We start from the raw sequence: 19,483 nt of genomic DNA, 5'->3' as shown, positions 1-19,483 counted from the left end.
CCTCTATCATTTTTACCCTCCACGCTGCCCTCCAATACTAAATTGGTGATCCCTTGATGCCGCAGAATATTTCCTACTAACCGATCCATTCTTCAAGTTGTGCCACAAATTTCTCTTCTCTGCAATTCTATTCAGTACCTCCTCATTAATTATATGATCTACCCAAATAATCTTCAGCATTCTTCTGTAGGACCACATTTTGAAAGCTTCTTGTCTAAACTATTTATCGTCCACGTTTCACTTCTATACATGGCTACACTCCATACAAATAAAAATGGTTCAAATGGCTCTGAGCACTATGGGACTTAACATCTGTGGTCATCAGTCCCCTATAACTTAGAACTACTTAAACCTAACTAACCTAAGGACATCACACACATCCATGCCCGAGGCAGGATTCGAACCTGCGACCGTAGCGGTCACGCGGTTCCAGACTGTAGCGCCTCGAACCGCACGGCCACACCGGCCGGCCCACCATACAAATACATACCATAACAAAACAATTTCGTGGGTTATGCAGTATATTCCAAATTGCAAAGAAGGCAGGCGCCGACAGGGACGAATATTACAGAACCATCAATTTAATAAGTAAAACTTACAAATGATGACGATCAGCAGTTGTATGAAATATTATTCCAAATTATTCGCTGAATGCGAATTCCATATCAGCTACAAAGATGTATTACCCAATTGCGACATACGAGAATTTGTACCAGATTGGGACTATAAGCTAGACTTCCAACTTACGACAGGTGGTCGCCTTAACCATTTCGGCTGGCCTTGCACGCTTCCCAGGCCAATCCTCCTCCATACGTCACTGTGAACTTCCTTATATCGTAGTCTAATGTACGTCTCTCTTTAAGCTCGCAACATTACTTGACACCTGCTCTGGGAGAACGCCACCACCACAAGGAATCAAGACCCTTCTTTTCGTAGTATACCCCGAGTCGGTTTACGATACATATTTTTGACAGTCAGTCAGGAAATTCGCATTCAGCGAATAATTTGGTATAATACAGGGTTGAAACTTCCTGGCAGATTAAAACTGTGTGCCGGACCGAGACTCGAACTCAGGGCCTTTGCCTTTCATGGGCAAGTGTTCTACCGACTGAGCTGCCCAAGCACGACTCACGACCCGTCCTCACAGCTTCAAGTCTGCCAGCACCTCGTCTCCTACCTTCCAAACTTCATAGAAGGTCTTCTGTGAACGTTGCAGAACTAGCACTCCTGGAAGAAAGGATATTGCGGAGACTTGGCTTAGCCACAGCCTGGGGGATGTTTCCAGAATGAAATGTTCACTCAGCAGCGGGGTGTGCGCCGAGATGAAACTTCCTGGTAGATTAAAACTGTGTGCCGAACCGAGACTCGAAATCAGGACCTTTGCCTTTCGCTGGCGGTAGAGCACTTGCCCGCGAAAGGCAAAGGTCCTGAGTTCGAGTCTCGATTCGGCACAGAAGTTTCATATCAGCGTACACTCCGCTGCAGGACCTTTGCCTTTCGCGGGCAAGTGCTCTACCGCCAGCGAAAGGCAAAGGTCCTGATTTCGAGTCTCGGTTCGGCACACAGTTTTACTCTGCCAGGAAGTTTCATCTCAGCGCACACTCCGCTGCAGAGTGAATATTTCATTCTGATAATACAGGATTAATCAAAAATATGTTGACACTGAAATGGACATAACACGTAGAGAGCAGACATAATTTATTGAAATATATTATAATATTGCATTTTTCGCTGTCGCGCAACTGATCATTGTAACGTCTTCAATCTATTCTGTTTTTAGTTGACACAATGGCTGAAAGATTTACACTGGAGCAAAGACGATTTGCAGCAAGCTTGATGGAAATGTACGGCTCACTGAATCTTGTCCATGAAAACGTTATAATGCGATCTTCATATGAACCACCTAGCCATTTTACAGTGTATCGCATCTACAAGAAGTTTGTGGATACTGGGTCTGTAGCTAACAACTATCGAGCAATGCAGGACGTCCAAGAGCAGGAAGATGTGAATAAAACATCGCTGTTGTACAAGAAGCCGTGCTGCAGAGTCCTTCGAAATCAAGCGTACGATACGTTTTGGAAACAAAAATTCCTCAGTAAACACTGTGTCACCAGGACCGTGGGATGAGACCGTGACACATCCAAGTCGCTCAGCTTTAACATTGGCGCAGAAACATAAGTGAGTGGAATGCTGTCAGAGTTTAGCTGAAATTACGAATATCCAGGAAGCAGGACTTAAAGCCACGTGATTTCTGGTTATGGGGCTTGGTAGCGCGTTTACTGCAGGAAAGTTCGCGACTTCAGTGACCCAAAGAACCATATATTGGGTGTGATATCACCAGTTCCCAGTGAAATGTGCGTACGGGCTTTAAATTCTGCTGTTAATCGTTGGTTTCTACGTACTGAACGCGATGGCTAACAGATTGAGTTAGCAAGTATTTGACGCTTGCAGTGCATCACTTAACACATTCGATGTATTTCGTTTATTGATATATATAAAGTTAATAAATTGTTTCTGCCATTTGTGAATTAACATAATTTTGACGAACCCTGTATTTCATACAGCTACTAATCTTCAAATCACATGTAAGTATCGTAAGACGAGACGGAGTGCACGAGATAAACGTGGTCTCGATTGCTTGTGGTAGAGTTATTCTCCCTAAGCGGAAATCAAGTAATGTTGCGAGCTTAAAGGGAAACATAGATAAGACTACGATATAAGGAAGTGAACTGTGACATACGGAGATTTGGACCGGTCTGGAAAGCGTGCATGGATAGCATAAGTGGTTAAGGCGATCCCTTGCGATAAGTGGAAAATTTGTGTTTGAGCCCCGGTGCAGGCCTTTTCATCTCTGCGTAACTACTACAACCCACACTCATTGGCACTTTCTTACCTTAACCAGGCCTTGGTCACCCTCTACAATTTTTACTCCCCCCCCCCCCCCCCAAATTCCCTCCATTACCAAACTGATGATTCCATGAAGCCTCGCAATGTGTCCTATATCAAGCAACCCCTTCATTTCGTCAAACTGTACCATAGGTTTCTTTTCGTATGTCACAGTTGGGTAATGCGTCTATACCCTTTGCAGCTGAAGTCATGAAATTTGCATTTAGCAAAAATTTGGAATAATAAGTAATAGTCGTAAAATACAGACACGAATTATTTACAGATGAATGCAAAGACTGATACAATAAGACCTCGGGGTAAATTGATTTGGGTTTCAGAGAAATGTTGGAACATGCGGGACAATACCGAACCTAAGTTTGTAGCATTTGTAGATTTAGGATAAGCTTTCGACAATGTTGACTCGAATACACTCTTTAAATTCGGAAGGTAGCAGGGAAGAAATGCTGAGAGCTAATGGTTGTCTATGACCTGTACAGACACCATGCTTTAGTTATTATAAGAGTCTAAAGACATTAAAGAGAAGCAGTAGCTGATATGGGATTGAGGCACTGTTGTCTGTCCCCGATATTATTCAATTTGTGAATTGAGCAAGCAGTAAGGAAACAAAGGCGAAATTTTGAAAGGCAATTCAAGTTCAGGGGGGAGAGGGGGGGGGGAGAAATAAAAACTTTGAGGTTTTCTGATGACATTATAATTGTTTCACAGATTTCGAAGGGCTTGGAAGAGAAATTAAACGGAACAGAAAGCATTTTGCAAATAATTAAGACGAACATCGACAGAAGTACAACAAGGATAGTGGAATATAGTTGAGTTAAATCAGGTGATGCTGAGGGTATTGGTGTAGGAAGTGAGACACTAAAAGTAATAGAGCAGTTTGCTATTTGGGTAGTAAATTAGTAGATCAGTTTGGTATTTGGGTAGTAAAATAAATTACGGTGGCTGAAATAAAGAGGCTATAAAATACAGAATGGCAACAGCAAGGACAGCGTTTTTGAAGAAGAGAAATGTATTAACGTCGAATATAAATTTAAGTGGTAGGAAGTAATTTGTGGAGGTATTTATCTGGAGTGAGCCTCATACGGAAGTAAAATATAGATAGTTAACAGTTAGGACAAGAAGATAATGTGGTGTTACAGAAGAATGCTGAAGATTAGATGGATAGAATGAATAAATGAGGAGGAGGTACTCAACAGAATTGGGGAGCAAAGAAATTTATGGCACAGCTTGGCGAAATGAAGGGATCATTTGATATAGACACATTCTGAGGCTTCAAGGAGTCATCAGTTTGGTAATGGAAGGAATTTAGGGGTGGGGGTGGAGTAAAAGTTGTAGAGACCAAGGCCTGACTACGGTAAGAAAGTGTCAGTAAGTGTAGGTTGTAGTAGTTTTGCAGAGATGAAAAGGCCTGCGAATACATAACAACATGTTCTACGTTCTTGAAAATCTCAAATGGATAAATGGAACGAAAACATATATCTCTAATCCGAACAGCCGCAATCGGCGGAAGGATAACAGCACTGCGGCGAACGGCCGGCGCGCGCACCTGTGCTGGAACATGACGATGGAGTCGGCCTCGATGTCACTCATGTCGATGGTGGCGGCGACCTCCTGAAAGCGTGGGTGTGGCTTGAGCAGGCGGCTGGTCACGTGCGAGAACATAAAGCCGCGCCGGTAGTTGAACGGGTCGTCGTCAGTGCCGTGGTACTTGTGGTGCAGGCGGTGCTCCAGCACCCACCTGTAGATGCTGCCCTGCAACAGGTGGAGGCCCACAACGTCACTTACGCCCCCAAGAGGAAGGTCCTTTCCATTTCATAACAGAGACCAGTTTTCTAAGCAATCCGCGCTGTGAATCCAAATGGAGAGCCCAGCGAACGCACTGTAACTGGCTTCCGAGTGTTCTGGCGAGTTGTCGTTTCCACTTTATGGACAATATTTCGATGACTGATCAAGTACTCTTCTTCAGGTGCTTCGAGTTGTGCTGTTATGTGTACTCACTGCCTAGACTCGAACCAGATTGTGAACTATTGTCGACCTCGCGCCGCTATTTCAAGATTGTCGTCACGAGTGCCCCACGGAAGTGTTATAGAACCGTTCTTAGTCTCTTAAATGATCTGATGGACAGGGTGAGCGGCAATCTGCGTCTGTTTGCTGATGATGCGGTAGTGTACGGGAAGGATCGTCGTTGAGTATCTTTAGGACGATACAAGATGACTTAGACAAAATTTCTAGTTGCTATGATGAGTGGCATCTTGCGCTAAATGTATAAACATGAAAGTTAACGCAGATGAGTAAGAAAAACAATGGCGTGATGTTCAAACAAAGCGTTAGTAGTATGCTGCTTGATAGATTCGCGTCGATTACACATACGGGCATAACGTCGCACAACCATATGAAGTGCAACGGCCACGTAATGGCGGTAGCAGGGAAGGCGGATGGTCGACTTCGGTTTATTGGGAGAATTTTTAGGAAAGTGTAGATCATCTATAAAGAAGACCACGTATAGAACACTAATGCGACTCATTCTGGAATACTGGTCGGGTGTGTGGTATCCACACCAGGTCGGGTTAAATGAAGATATCGAAACAATTCAGAGGCAGGCTGCTGGATCCGTCGCCGGTAGGTTCGATCACCGCCAAAGTATTACGGAGATGCTTCGGGAACTCGAATGGGAATCCGTGGAGATATGACGATATTCTTACCGCGAGGTACTTCCGAGAAAATTTACAGAATCGGCATCTGAGTCTGATTGCAGACCGATTTTAATGTCGCCAACGCACATTTCGCGCAAGGACCACCAAGATAACATGACAGAAATTAGGGATCGCACGGAGGCCTATGAGACGGTCGTTTTTCCCTTGTTCTTTTTGCGAGTGGAACAGGAAAGAAAATGTCAGGAAAGAAAATGCCTAGTAGTAGAACAAGGTACCCTCCACCATGCTCCGTACGGTGGCTTGCGGAGTAGTAGGTAGATGTAGATATTTATAAATGTAAGTTCGACTCCTGACGCCCACTACGCAATTTAATGATAGTCTGTTGTTTTTCACAGCGTCCACTGATTTTCTGTGAAACGCATGTTCTCTCAGCATTTCCCTGTTGTGGTGCATCTGACGGCCGCCTAAATATTAATGAACTGAGTGCTGGACCCGAAGCCTTCATGAAATTGAAACCTGAAGCCTTGTTTATTAGGTTTTCTGTCACTTTATTTCGGTAAATTCCTTAATTAAGGCGTCCCTGAAACTTAACGTTTTCATCGTAGTTCTTGTCTCATCGAATTTCATATTTTTACTAGGGACAGTGCCCGCTGACAGCTGGTTGTTCAGCTGTTTTAGTTGTGTGTGTTCCTTGCACCTCTTAGTGACTGTCCTATTATTCTCCCTTATCCAAGACACGCCACATGCGCATTCAATGCGGTACACTCCCGGCTTTCAGAGACCTAGATCGTCTGTAACATTATCTTTACTGACGGAAGTGAAATACACCAGAAGCCACGCTTCCACAATTATAGTAACAAAATGAAATACAATGGACCAGTATCGTGCAACCAAGGCCAAATTTTTGCCAGGGCTTAATTAAGGTATGCATCGAAATTAGGAAGGGCAAAAGGATGGATGTTTCAATTTAAACAAGGTTGGGGTCTGGCAATCAATTTATCAAGATTTTTGCCGGCTATCACCTCCATCAGACATTCGAAACGCTGTGTTTTTCACGAAATATCAGTGCGGGCTTTGAAAACAAAAGAATATCAGGGGCGTAGCGGGCATTGAGAGTCGAACTGGGCTCTAAACTGCGGCGTGAGACCTATATAAGTTCAGAGTCTGGTTGGAGACCAGACAGCGAGTAGAAGTTGAGGCACCTGAAGAAGTGGACGGGTCGGTCGTCGAAATATTGAATAAAATGGAAACAACAATTTGACTGAAGATCCGGACGTTCACTATTAATTACGCAGAGAAAACGTGAGAGGCTGCTAAGCAACAATCTCGCGCACGTGTCTTCTATCACAGTGAGTAGACGGAATGCTTTGAGTTTCTCCAAACAGGGAGTCAATGCAGGTATCATCAGATCAAGGCATAATTGATAGGAATTACGTTTTCGTAATGTGAACGTGTTCCAAGTAGCCAGTAACCATTTTTCTTTTACTACGCATCGTCCGATTGCCACTGTCTTCCTCCGGCCTAACTAGTTACACACTGATTAACCAGAACATCATGGCCACCTATCTAATAGCCACCTCTGGCTCGGATAACAATGGCGACGCGTCGTGGCATGGAAGTAACGAGGCATTGGTAGGTCGCTGGAGGAAGTTGCCACCACACCTTCACACACATGTCACCTAATTCCCGTAAATTCCGCGGAGGGTGGAGATGAGCTGTGATGTCATGTTCAGTCCCATCCCAGATTTGTTCGATTGGGTTCAGGTCTGGTGGGTTGGGGGGCCAGCACATCAATTGGAACTCGCCACTGACTTCCTCGAACCACTCCAAAACACTCCTGGCCTAGTGACATGGTGCATTAACTTGATGAAAATTGCCACTGCTGTCAGGAAGCATGATCGTCATGAAGGGATATACGTGGTCTGGAACCAGTGTACGATACTCTTTAGTCGTCAGTATTGGGACAAGGGGGACGCAACCCCAAAGTAACATTATCCAAGATGGCGACTGTGACTTCATCTGATGACGCAAGTACCGTTATCCAAGATGGCGGGAAAGTGCCACACCCCCCTACCACACCCCCTGCCATGCCCCTCCCCCCCGGCAGGAAGCTCAAATTCCATTGGACAATGCTACCTCTACTAACCTAAGAAAATGGTGGGAAAGAAAGGACACTTGGGTTTGCCTCCACTAACCTAAGTCATCCGACTGCCACCTCATCCTAGTAGGGATTGGTTGGGGAGAGGACTCAACCTGTGCTGGACATAATTCTTCATTTTGCATACACCATTTATTTAAAAAATTAGAGGCAGTACCACCATCAAGTGTGGTCACCATAAGGTCTGGGTCTAGTACACTGTACCACCACCAGAGGGCACTGTCCTCCCTTCCATGATGTAATCCAAGATGGCGGTCTGATGGTGGAGAGGAAGGGCCTCATAACAGGGGATTCAGGAGTATATTGTTTATTTATAAAAAAATTCAGTTTGTGGGAGTTGAATTTCTCTTGCTCATCATTCTCTTCTGTTTGGAAACATGTAGGTCTTGTAAGAAGTAATTACATGGAGCAAACATGAAGCATAACCTAAGATTCAGCGCTGCACTCCAGGTGTCTTAACATAATGATGGGCCTTTTGTCAGTACTAAAGCTGTTGTTCAGTTAAGTGGTTTTCCATATCACCCCCATTTCCTTAAACTATTCTACCACCATTGATACCAAATTAAGTAATTAGTTACGTTCTCCCACCATTTTCTGGTACACTTTTCGAATTCCACATGCTTTTAAGCGCCATTTCTGGTGCATTCTTCTTTGTCACCCACTCCCTTAAGCTTTTGTACTGCGTTTATATAAAAATTATGCAAATTAACCTAGTGTTCTGCACTTAACCTGCTGTTAGGCTCCATGTCACCCACTCATGCACACCCTCCCCTTAGCTATTGTAGCACTAACACCATGTTAATATAAAAAATTATTCAAATTAATTAAATCGATATTTTTCACATGTATGGGCTAGTTTTTTTTTTTACTTTGCATCATCCTATTGGTCGCTGAAATCGATGGAATACAGTTTAAAGAAAATATCGCTAATAAAAAACACATCCCGCCACTCAACGCCCGACGCTGCAGCGGCCCCCTCCACGCCGCAGCCGCCGCTGCTCCCGGCCACGACCTTATCCTGGCCGCAGCATCCATAGCACTGCTCTGTCGACCATGGGCCGCACTCCCTCAGGCTAGCGGGTTAGGGCTGCCGCAACCACGCCTGCCACAACGCTCCCAGTATGTAGCCGCCCTCACCTCCTCCGCCGGCACGTCCTTGCCGATCACGTGAGTTACAGCACACCCCTCTGTCCACCTCGCCACAGAACTCCAAGGCGCGCTCACACCAATCCAATACGCGAAACGCCTCCGGGCGGCACGTTTGTTTACCGTTGGGGGGGGGGGGGGGGCGATTCAGAACAATTACGCAAACAGAATCTGAAGCACTGTCATACAGAAGAGAAAAAAATGTCATGAATTTTCGGTATCCTACAGCTACAGGTTTGGAAATCTGTTAATGCAACAGTGGCTGATGAGTGACGGCATCCCCACCAGAGATGGGTGGTGTGCTTCAACTTCTCTTTGAACACTTGCTTTCTCAGAACCTTCCATACATACCTTGCCTCCATCTTGTTCGAATCAGTTTGTAGACGCTCCTACATCCAGGCACAAAGGCTGTCTTGTGAATGAATCTAGCATTATGATTGGCTCTTATGGAATTTACCTGCCAAATTACTGATGCCACCGGTGTGGAAGCACTGTCCGCCTTTTTCCCTTCTTTCTGCAGCAAGGCTTTCAGCAGCAAAAAACTATTTTACGCAGACCACAATATTGCACCAACAATTAAACCCTGCAATGTGCTCTACATATCGTCAAATACGGAAAGACTCTTACTGAATAAGATGGTTTTCCAGACAAATACCGAGACGGTGATCATAGGAGTGTATAGTATCAGACCAACATGTCGTCGTCGACAATGGGTACATCTCGAGAAATCTCATGCACCTGGATGGGTTAGGACTCAGAAAGCTCCATTTATTCACGAGACATGGAGTGTAGCGGTCTTCTTCTGGTCTCTTGCAGATTAATCCGGTAACGGTGCTGCAGGGCAGTTTGGTCAATGACAGTGTGAGGAGGGTCTTTCTCTCTAATTTTATCCTAAGACAGCGAGAATGCTTTGTGACTCCCATATGTAGAGAGATAGGTCGTAAATTAAGCACTATGCTCGAGGTGTTAGAAATATCTGGAGTGCTGTCTGGTATACTTTGATGATTCATGTGCTCGAGAATTAACACTGAATGGACGTACTGCACAGTCACACATTCGCAATGATACTCGCAAAGTGGAGAAGGGGTGGTTTAGCTATGATACTGAAATTAGGAAACATGCTGCCGCAGGATTGGTCAGTGTTGAAATTACTGTAAAATTGCTAAAATTGTTGGCACTATCAACTGTGATGCTTATTATTAGAGTACATCGATGGCGTCTTTTACATCGAATCTGTCCAGTGGCACACTGTTGGTTACAACATAATGATTGACCGACAGCGCTTGTTTGAGTCGGAGAAGGAGTTTTGTGGGGGGTGACACCTTCTGAGGATGGGTAGCACCGAAACAGTGATCGCGCACATGACTGCACTATGAGGAATCAGTCGAAACGGAATGCAGAGCCATCAGCTATTCGGTCAATGTGATAGATGAGTTTAAATGTAGTTTGGAAACCCACGCCAACGCCTCCTAAATCCAAACTTCCTGCCATGGGGGGCTTGGCAGTGAGTGTGTGGCTCTTTCCAGCCACCTTGGGTAGTGGTACTCGCGTCATCTTGAATGACGTCAATTTATATCACAGTGCGAAGTCTTGGGTAACTGTACTTTGGGGTGATGTCCTTGTTGCCTGCAAGAGGCCACGGATCAGAATATCTTGATGAATGACGTAGATGGAGTCATCAGCTGACGTCACAGCAGCTATCTTTAATGACGTCAATTGCGTCACAGTGCGATGTCTTGGATAATGGTACTTTGGGGTGATGTCCTTGCTGTCTGCGAGAGGCAGTGGATCGGAACGTCGTAATGTCAAGTTAGAACCTGACACAGATCTCACACTCTTGGTAGAAAAACAAAATATTTGACAGTGTACAAAGCGTGTTAGAGCAGAAAAAATAATGTTTCAAACAACGAGACAGGGTCACACTGTGCGTCTCTTGCGGCTTACAGTATGGTCTGTGGGATATGGCGGTCATCCTCCTACAGTACAGGTGATGGAACTTTAAACTGGTCTGTGCAGTTGATGAATACCTGTATATTTAATAGGATCGTCACATGTGCTCGATGCCTGCACGCATGCAGTATTTGTTTGCAACGTATGAGAGGAGGGAGATGCGGTAAAAATCTTATCTAGTTACTCGTATGTATCAGATGAAGTTAGCTGAGCTTTTATAGGTCGTAATTTTTCTCTGATGGATGGTACAGAATCATGAAGATAGCATGTTGGGGGGATAGATGTGAATGAACATGGATCTGTAGTATTTGTATGTAGTTCAGAGAAGCACCACAATGCAGTAGCAAAATCCACATCCTTCCCCCAGTTCCCGTACTGTCTTTTATACTGCTTTGTGTTGCAGGAGCAGGCTTCGTTTCCCTCGAATGGTCAAAACACAGTTCTGTCGTAGTAACTCAGCAACGCCTGTTTCTGCACCGATTGCAGGAGGTGGTAGATATAGTTTCCTCTGACCTCTACTCAGTTCCAACTTACATTGGAACGATCACGTGCGCAGAAGTGCAGGGATGGCAGCGTAGTGTCTGAGGAGGCATTTGCAGGATGCATAGGGGGTACCTAAAATGAGGCGGTAATTTTACTGTAGCAGATAGATTCGAGAAAAGTGGGTTGTTTGGAGATAAGGGGGTGCCAGAAATATGATTGAGTAGTGGTTGTCATCATTAAAGACCCATTGCACGTATGTGCTTGAATGGAAAGACTTCATTCCAAATTATCGACATCTTTTCTAACACATAGCGTAACACTAGAGATCTGAAAAGCTAGTGTACATTTCTTACGACCTCAATCAGCACACCATCTACTACTGTTTGTGCTCCTTCTCAACCAGTCATCGCCTATAACACAGTGGATATAGCGCAGAACCTCTGACATGGTACTGAGATGGAATACGTTACACATACGTGAGAAATATCTAGCGGTATGAGGGAGTTGCAGATAGCGGTTTCATACCATGTTCCTTAGCCGAATCGCTTTCAAAATACGGTAATTTTATTACAAGGTTGCACTGTCGGTGAAGTGTTGGTCTGATACTATACACTCCTATGATCACCGTCTCGGTATTTGTCTGGAAAACCATCTCATTCAGAGGTAATGTCGTACCTCCATTTAACATGGATACTTGTATGCACCTGTAGAACCAAGACCGCTTGTGACAGTAACATACAGTAGTTGTTGCGATTGGGTTTTTAACGTTTGGCCGATTACGTCTCTCTTTCTAAGACACAGTGGTAGGACCTGCAAGAAACGTTATGAGACATTTCCACCCATCACTGATTTTCTCTCAGTATTATCTCCTATGGTAGGCAATCAGTTACTGACGAAGTATTATACTTAGTAGTGGTGGGGCATACATGATAGGTTCACCTTGAGCACCAGGCTTATAAAATATGTGTTTGTGTTCCGACTTGTGCAAAGAAGGTGACTGTGGAATACTGTGATAGCAGAGGGAAGAGTATGTCAAGTCATAAGAGTGGTACTGATATTTCTATTTCCAGAGCCACAGCCGTCAGCAGGGTGTATTTCCGATATTTCGCTCATTGTCGAATGTCGTTCAACTGAGACCGCTATCGTAACATTTAGTTGTAAGTACAGGGATAAAATATATATGTGACCGATTTCTTAGGATAAACGTGCTACCTGTGCTTGCTCAGCCCGCAGCGCCGCTGACCTATGCGGGGGTGATTCACGTTTCCCGTTAACGGTAGGAGCTGTCAGATTAGAGAGGCTCAGTAGCCAAAGTACACACAGATCATTTTTACATGGAATGGAACTGAACTTGGGGCTAGCCCAAGAGAAATTATAAAATTGTTTAAAAGTCACAAACAAGACTGTTCCTGACGTACACCTAAGTTCTACAGGGTGTCCAGGTTAAATATATAATAATGTAAAACGTAACAACTTGAGACGTAACTGAGACACTTATTGTCGGTTTGCGTCTACAAGTACGGCAGTTCAAAATGTTTTCTGTGTTTGCTTGCGGCAGTTGGTAACTCATAGGCACGCGCAAACTGCTTTGTTCATGGAAATGCGCTGCAGTAGCCATGTGGACTCTACAGCAAAAGGTGTTCCGCGCGCTTTCTCTTGCGGAGCTGACGTCTGTTACACTGACGTCGTTTCCGGTGTGCGTATGGACTGCGGCCAACTCACGATGTTCCCACTTACGTAACAATCAACAAATGGGACAAGCGGCTTCGTGAAACTGGAAGTTTGTTTTCAATGGGAAGAGCTAGTCCACCGGTTGCCTGTTCCCCTAGATGCCCAGACATTACAGCCCGTGGTTTTTTTCTGTCGGGTTTATCAAGAATCCAATGTACCAGACACTAGTTCGTGATCTACTCATACCAGATCTGCGCCATCGCCTTCGTGCAACTATCGCAAATGTTACGGCTGCAATGCTGCAAAATACTTGCAGAGAAGTCGAATACAGATTAGCTGTCTGTCGCACCACTAACGTTGCGCATATCGAGGTGTGTAAAGAAAAAAAAAGCTTGTGTTACCATATTTGTAGAAATGTACCAACAATAAATATCTCAGTTACTATTTATGTCTCAGTTACTATATTTTATATTGTTGTATGTTTAACCTGGAAACCCTGTAGTAAACTCACTTATGGCAAATTACATTTTACTTCAGTGTCTGTGTCCGATTGCAGTCTCTGTAGTTAAAGATACCAATTACATCACGCGAGTATGTCTCGCTACCGATGGAAACCTCGCATGTGCCGCTGTCTCACCCAAGAACAAATGCTTTCCCTCATACACAATGGAAATGAGCGTTTGGCGTCATTGGCCGGAGGCCCCTTTCGGGGCAGGTCCGGCCGCCTTGCTGCAGGTCTTATTACATTCGACGCCACATCGGGCGACCTGCACGCCGGATGGGGATGAAATGATGATGAAGACAGCACAACACCCAGTCCCTGAGCGGAGAAAATCCCCGACCCAGCCGGGAATCGCACCAGGGCCCGTAGGACGGCAATCCGTCACGCTGACCACTCAGCTATCTGGGCGGACCATCATACACAGTGACCACAAGTTACTGAACGACTTCATCAGGCTTGTAATTTTGACTAAAACTGAACATGATCTCACAGCTAGAACAAAGATGAGAAACTGAAATTTTTACTGTGACATTCGATAGAATTTTTCATCTACCGACAAATACGTACATTGTTGAAGAAAACGGTAGTGTTGCCGAGCGGTTGTTCGCTGATATTTTTGTACCTCGCCAATTAACAATGTCGAGATGGGTCCGTCAGAGACTTCTATAGAGTTTAAATATCTGCCGATGCTTCGGGTGTGTAGAATAGGCCCGCAGCACACATTGTCGCCTTAGGGACGGAATAGGTTTTTCTGTCGGCGCTCTGCAATTTGTAAACGTCGTAACATCGGAAGTACAGACATATCCTGTTGATAGGTGTTGAGCATTTGATTTATCCGTTTTATATCCATCTTATCAATCTTTATTTGATACTGGAAATAAAGTTGGCTTAACGGTTTGGAGAGCAAAACACAAGAGCATATTGTTTGTTCGAAACACAATATTGTGGGCAATTTGAATACAGAAAAATATTTTCAAGGAGGACATAAATATGTTAAGAAACTCGTAAACATACAGTAAGGGATATACAGGGCGAATCACCTAACACTTTCACCGCAGATATGTCAGACATGGAAGGCACTGTCGATACGCGGTTTTCACAGAACTTACTTGTAGGCAAGGGCGCTTATTTTCAGCTAATACATAGATTTTGAAACTTTGATGAAAGTGTTGTTTTTTACAACAATAACAAATTTTTAAATGAGACAGTGCTTATTGACAGTAAAATCTTAAAAGTAGCGTAAATGAGAATGCCAGTGCTATTTGTTGCAGGAATCTGGTGCAAGTAGTTTACGAGAGATCGTATTATGAACATTGTAAACACTGACAATTGTTTGCTCCATCCAATTGCTAATGCTGAGGGAATTAAATTAGGAAATGAGACACTTAAAGTAGTAGATGAGTTTTGATGTTTGATGAGCAAAAGTAACATGATGGTCGAAGCAGAGAGGATATAAAATGTAGACTGACAATGGCAAGGAAAGCGTTTCTGAAGAATAGAAATTTGTTAACATCGAATATGCATTTTAGTGTCGGGAAGTTTTTTCTGAAAGCATTTGTATGGAGTGTAGCCTTATATGAAAATGAAACATGGACGATAAGCCAATAGAAGCCTTCGAAATGTGGTGCTACAGAAGAATGCTAAAGACTAGATGGGTAGATCACGTAACTAATGAGGGGGTGATGATTATGATGAAGTCCCATACTCCTTGACACAGCGTAGGGGTCAATGCGGGAGACCCGCACCGCTGTACTAGGCAAGGTCCTAGCGGAGGTGGTTTGCCATTGCCTTCCTCCGACCGTAATTGGGATGAATGATGATGACGAAGACGACACAACAACACCCAGTCATCTCGAGGCAGGTGAAAATCCCTGACCCCGCCGGGAATTGAATCCGGGACCCCGTGCTCGGGAAGCGAGAACGCTACCGCGAGACCAGGAGCTGCTGAATAGAACTGAGGAGAAGAGGAATTTGTGGCAGGACTAGAAGAAGGGATCGGCTGGTAGGACACATTCTGAGACATCAAGGGATCACCAGTTTAGTATTGAGGGAAGCGTAGAGGGTAAAAATCGTAGAGGGAGACCAAGAGATGAATAAACAAAGCAGATTCAGAAGGAAGTAGACTGCAGTTGTTACTCGGAGACGAAGAATCTTGCACAGGATAGAGTAGCATGGAGAGCTGCATCAAACCAGTCTCTGGACTAAAGACCACAACAACAACAACAACATTGCTAAATGAGAGGCGATGATGTTTAGTTCGTTTACATTACGTTGTGCGTTACACTGCGATTTCAATGCGTCGGTCCTGTCACTTATTGTGTGAGTGGACGTAGTGAGATGTGCTTGGAGTATGGTATTTTCCAATGCGAAAAAAGCGGACATGCTCGTAGCTTATAGTGGACGTAGGAACTAGAATTATGCAGCAATCGTTGGATGGCAGACTCCAAGTTCGTATTGACGCTGGTGGTGGTCATTTTGATCACAGCCTTTGAAGGTGTGCCCCCCCCCCCCCCTCCGAGGTATTCCATTAACTTTTGTTTGCCTTTCGTTTGTCCTAGGAAGTGTCTCATTCAACAACCCGAACCCTCCAGAGACTTAGCAACATCTGTGTAGGATTGCGCGTAATGCACCCCAACTGAATTTCACACTCGTTTGTTCTACAACATGGAACAAAGAACTGTCGTGTTTGGAATGTTCAAACTACGATATCTCATAAACTAATTGCACTAGATTCCTGCAACAAACACCACTGGCGTTCTAATTTAGTTGTAGTAGAGTCAATAGGCATGGTCCCTTTGAAATATTCGTACTTTTTTTTCAATAAATACACAACGGAAGCTCATAACACTCTCTGTACGGGCTGCGTAGGCGGGGTCCCTGCCTACCATTCCAAACTGTGAAACCTGCATATCGATGGCGCCTTTCATTATCAAAATATTTGCGGTGAAAGTTTTAGGTGATTCACCCTTTATACCGGTAACCATTAAAACTGCAACATCAGGAAGGATAGCAAATAACGAAATCTTACTTGTTTTGCACGTACAGTATAGCAGAAAGAATACGAGTTGCCACATATGGCAGCAACATCGACTCTGACCTGGTGGGACACCGTGTTCAACTGAGCCTAAGCGACAGATAAAATTATGATATTCTATGGTGCTTCAGCTCTGTGCCAGAGTTCATCAGCCGTAGTTTCTGGTGAGTAGTGGTGTACCAGTCTTTCGGCCAGACGTCTCTCGACCAGACGTCTTCAATGGGTGACAGATCGGAGAACGTGCTGTCCAGGGCAGCCTTTTGTAGGCCAGGACAGCACAGGAGATATGTGGTCTTCCATTCTCTTGTTGAAAGATTACGTCATGAAAACCTCAAACAACAATACGCTGTAGCAATATGGCGCATGTTGTCCAAATTACTGGCTGTGCAAATCAGAGGCAATTGTGTTGCTTACAACAGCCCACACCATCAGACTTGGTGCTGGGTCCCTTATGACGATGACGAATATAATCTTGCAACGTTTGTTTACCTCAAAGAGCTTGTAACTAACTTACTCTTAAATTTTCTTTTCTTGAAGCCTACAACCACGCCTTTCGATTTCTTTTTATTTATTTTCATACTGTCTGCTACACAGGTTTCATTCAAGTTATTTAGAATCAGTGTCTCTTCATTTTCTGCGAAAATCTGTATGCCATCTACGAATAGCCGGCCGGTGTGGCCGAGTGGTTCTAGGCGCTTCAGTCTGGAACCGCGCGACCGCTACGGTCGCAGGTTCGAATCCTGCCTCGGGCATGGATGTGTGAGATGTCCTTAGGTTAGTTAGGTTTAAGTATTTCTAAGTTCTAGGGGACTGATGACCTCAGATGTTAAGTCCCATAGTGTTCAGAGCCATTTGAATCATCTGCGAATCTTATGCATTCCATTTTCCGTCCACCTATCCCGGCGCCCCTTTTCCCATCCAAACAACTTTTCACTATTTCCTCCAAATAAATGTTAAATACGATCGGCGAGAACAACAGTCCTGATGACCCCTTTCCCGATCTTACTGTTTTCCAAGGTCTTATTTTCTAGTCGTACCCTTGCCTTCTGATTCAGGCACAGATTTGCAGATAGTCCTCTGCCCTTCCACTTTACTCCCTTCCTCTTCAAGCTATCCATCAGCTTATCCCACTTTTTCGAGGTCTATGAAGGCCGCAAGTATTTCTTTGTCTTTTTCTATATATCTTTCTCCAATAGCATTTGGAAGTCCAATGGCGTCTCGTGTCTCTTTTCCCCTACTGAATCCATTGCTCGAGCTTCTCCTACAGCCTTCTGTTCAAAACTCTAAGACAGTATAAGAAAGTCCTCTGGCCATTTCTCTTGTAGTAGATGTACTTCCGAAGAGAGGTCGACTCTTCGCCTGTTTCTCCTTAACCCGTTAAGGTTTATGCGGAGAAACTGTCAACAACACATGCTTTGCTCTTTTTCATATCCTCCAATGCCTTACTTACTTCTGACACTAGGACAGAATCTTACCCTTCCTCTTCATTTACTGATTCTTCCTTCTAAATTTGCCGTTAAGTTAAGAGGGGCAGTCTATACGGACTATAGCCGGATTGCTGTGTTGAAAGTCGTCACCATCAGTACAGATATTTGGGGAAAAATGCATTGGGGCGCACAGTCTAATGAAGAAACAGAAGACTAAGTTTGAACTCACGAGAATTCTGGCTCACGCTTAGGATTATTGGGATTCGGTGAGTAGGGAGGCCCTGGAAATTAGACTATGCGATAGCAACTTAAATGTACACTTAGCAATTCACGGAAGCGTGCGCTTGAAAAAGAAAGATCACAAGGAAGATTTCACATAGTTTACTGGCTGATAAGAATGGTGGCGCTGCATGAGACGATGGACAGCGAACACAAATGTAACATGTGGACGCAAATGTCACCAGCTGAGCATTCGCTATGTTCGAGATATTAAAATTGTGGTGTCACCGCCAGACACCACACTTGCTAGGTGGTAGCCTTTAAATCGGCCGCGGTCCGTTAGTATACGTCGGACCCGCGTGTCGCCACTATCAGTGATTGCAGACCGAGCGCCGCCACACGGCAGGTCTAGAGAGACTTCCTAGCACTCGCCCCAGTTGTACAACCGACTTTGCTAGCGATGGTTCACTGACAAAATACGCTCTCATTTGCCGAGACGATAGTTAGCATAGCCTTCAGCTACGTCATTTGCTACGACCTAGCAAGGCGCCATTACCAGTTACGATTGATACTGTAATCATGTACCGTCAAGAGCGACGCTCATCATTTATGGATTAAAGTTAAGTATTCCACCAGCTACGTCCGTTTTTTGCTAAAGTCTAATTTCCTTGACCTGTTCCAGACCTCACGCCAGCCTGCGTGAGCTAAAACGCGTGCCTTTCGGCTCCTCTAATATTACGGTGTTGGCTCTCCTGCCAACCCACAACATTAATGAAGTAATCCAGCCAATCCGATCCCGTCCTTTGGGCATAAATTTAAGAATCTCGCCAGTTTCACTACAGTCAGACTTATCCCCTGACGACGATGATGGAGACAGTCATATTTCTCCTTTGTTGTTGTTATGTCATCTCCCTCCCCCCCCCCCCCCCCGCCTTGTAAGCGTAGGAGATGGGCTGCCGGCGGTATAATATTCTCCTCTGCAGCATACTAGTTTAAAATGTACATAAAGGCGTTACACATATGATTAATGGGTGAAAAATTTACAGATATTTTAAATATATAAGAGGATTAATTATTATGCTACTTGCATAAAATTTCACTGATGGTTTTGTTCGGCTTTTAAAAATAAAATAAAAAGACTAAAACATCTATAGAACTCGTTGAAATGATGGTGATGTTCTTTAAAAAGAAGCACTGAATTTTCACCAAAAAGTTGAACGACGGCAGAGGCGAAAAAGTTATTTTAATTAGAGCAAATGTTAGGTGTTCTGTATGGTTGATGGATGTGGGTGCAAATATAGGGATGCGCTGGGTGGTATCGATGGAAACGAAGGT

At 44.3% G+C, this 19,483-nt stretch overlaps 1 protein-coding gene across 1 annotated transcript in view; it reads right to left on the bottom strand.

Moving 5' to 3' along the window:
• LOC126162711 (acyl-CoA Delta-9 desaturase) overlaps positions 1–19,483 on the bottom strand; it is a 127,855-nt gene that overhangs the window by 29,647 nt on the left and 78,725 nt on the right. Inside the window, exon 4 of the mRNA XM_049919369.1 lies at positions 4,451–4,656. Within this exon, the coding sequence (XP_049775326.1) occupies positions 4,451–4,656 (206 nt within the window). The remainder of the gene's footprint in view (positions 1–4,450; positions 4,657–19,483) is intronic.

This window comes from Schistocerca cancellata, chromosome 2, assembly GCF_023864275.1.
Source record: "Schistocerca cancellata isolate TAMUIC-IGC-003103 chromosome 2, iqSchCanc2.1, whole genome shotgun sequence".
NCBI lineage: Eukaryota > Metazoa > Arthropoda > Insecta > Orthoptera > Acrididae > Schistocerca > Schistocerca cancellata.
Note: the sequence above shows the minus strand (reverse complement) of the source record. Positions and strands in the feature narration are given on the sequence as shown.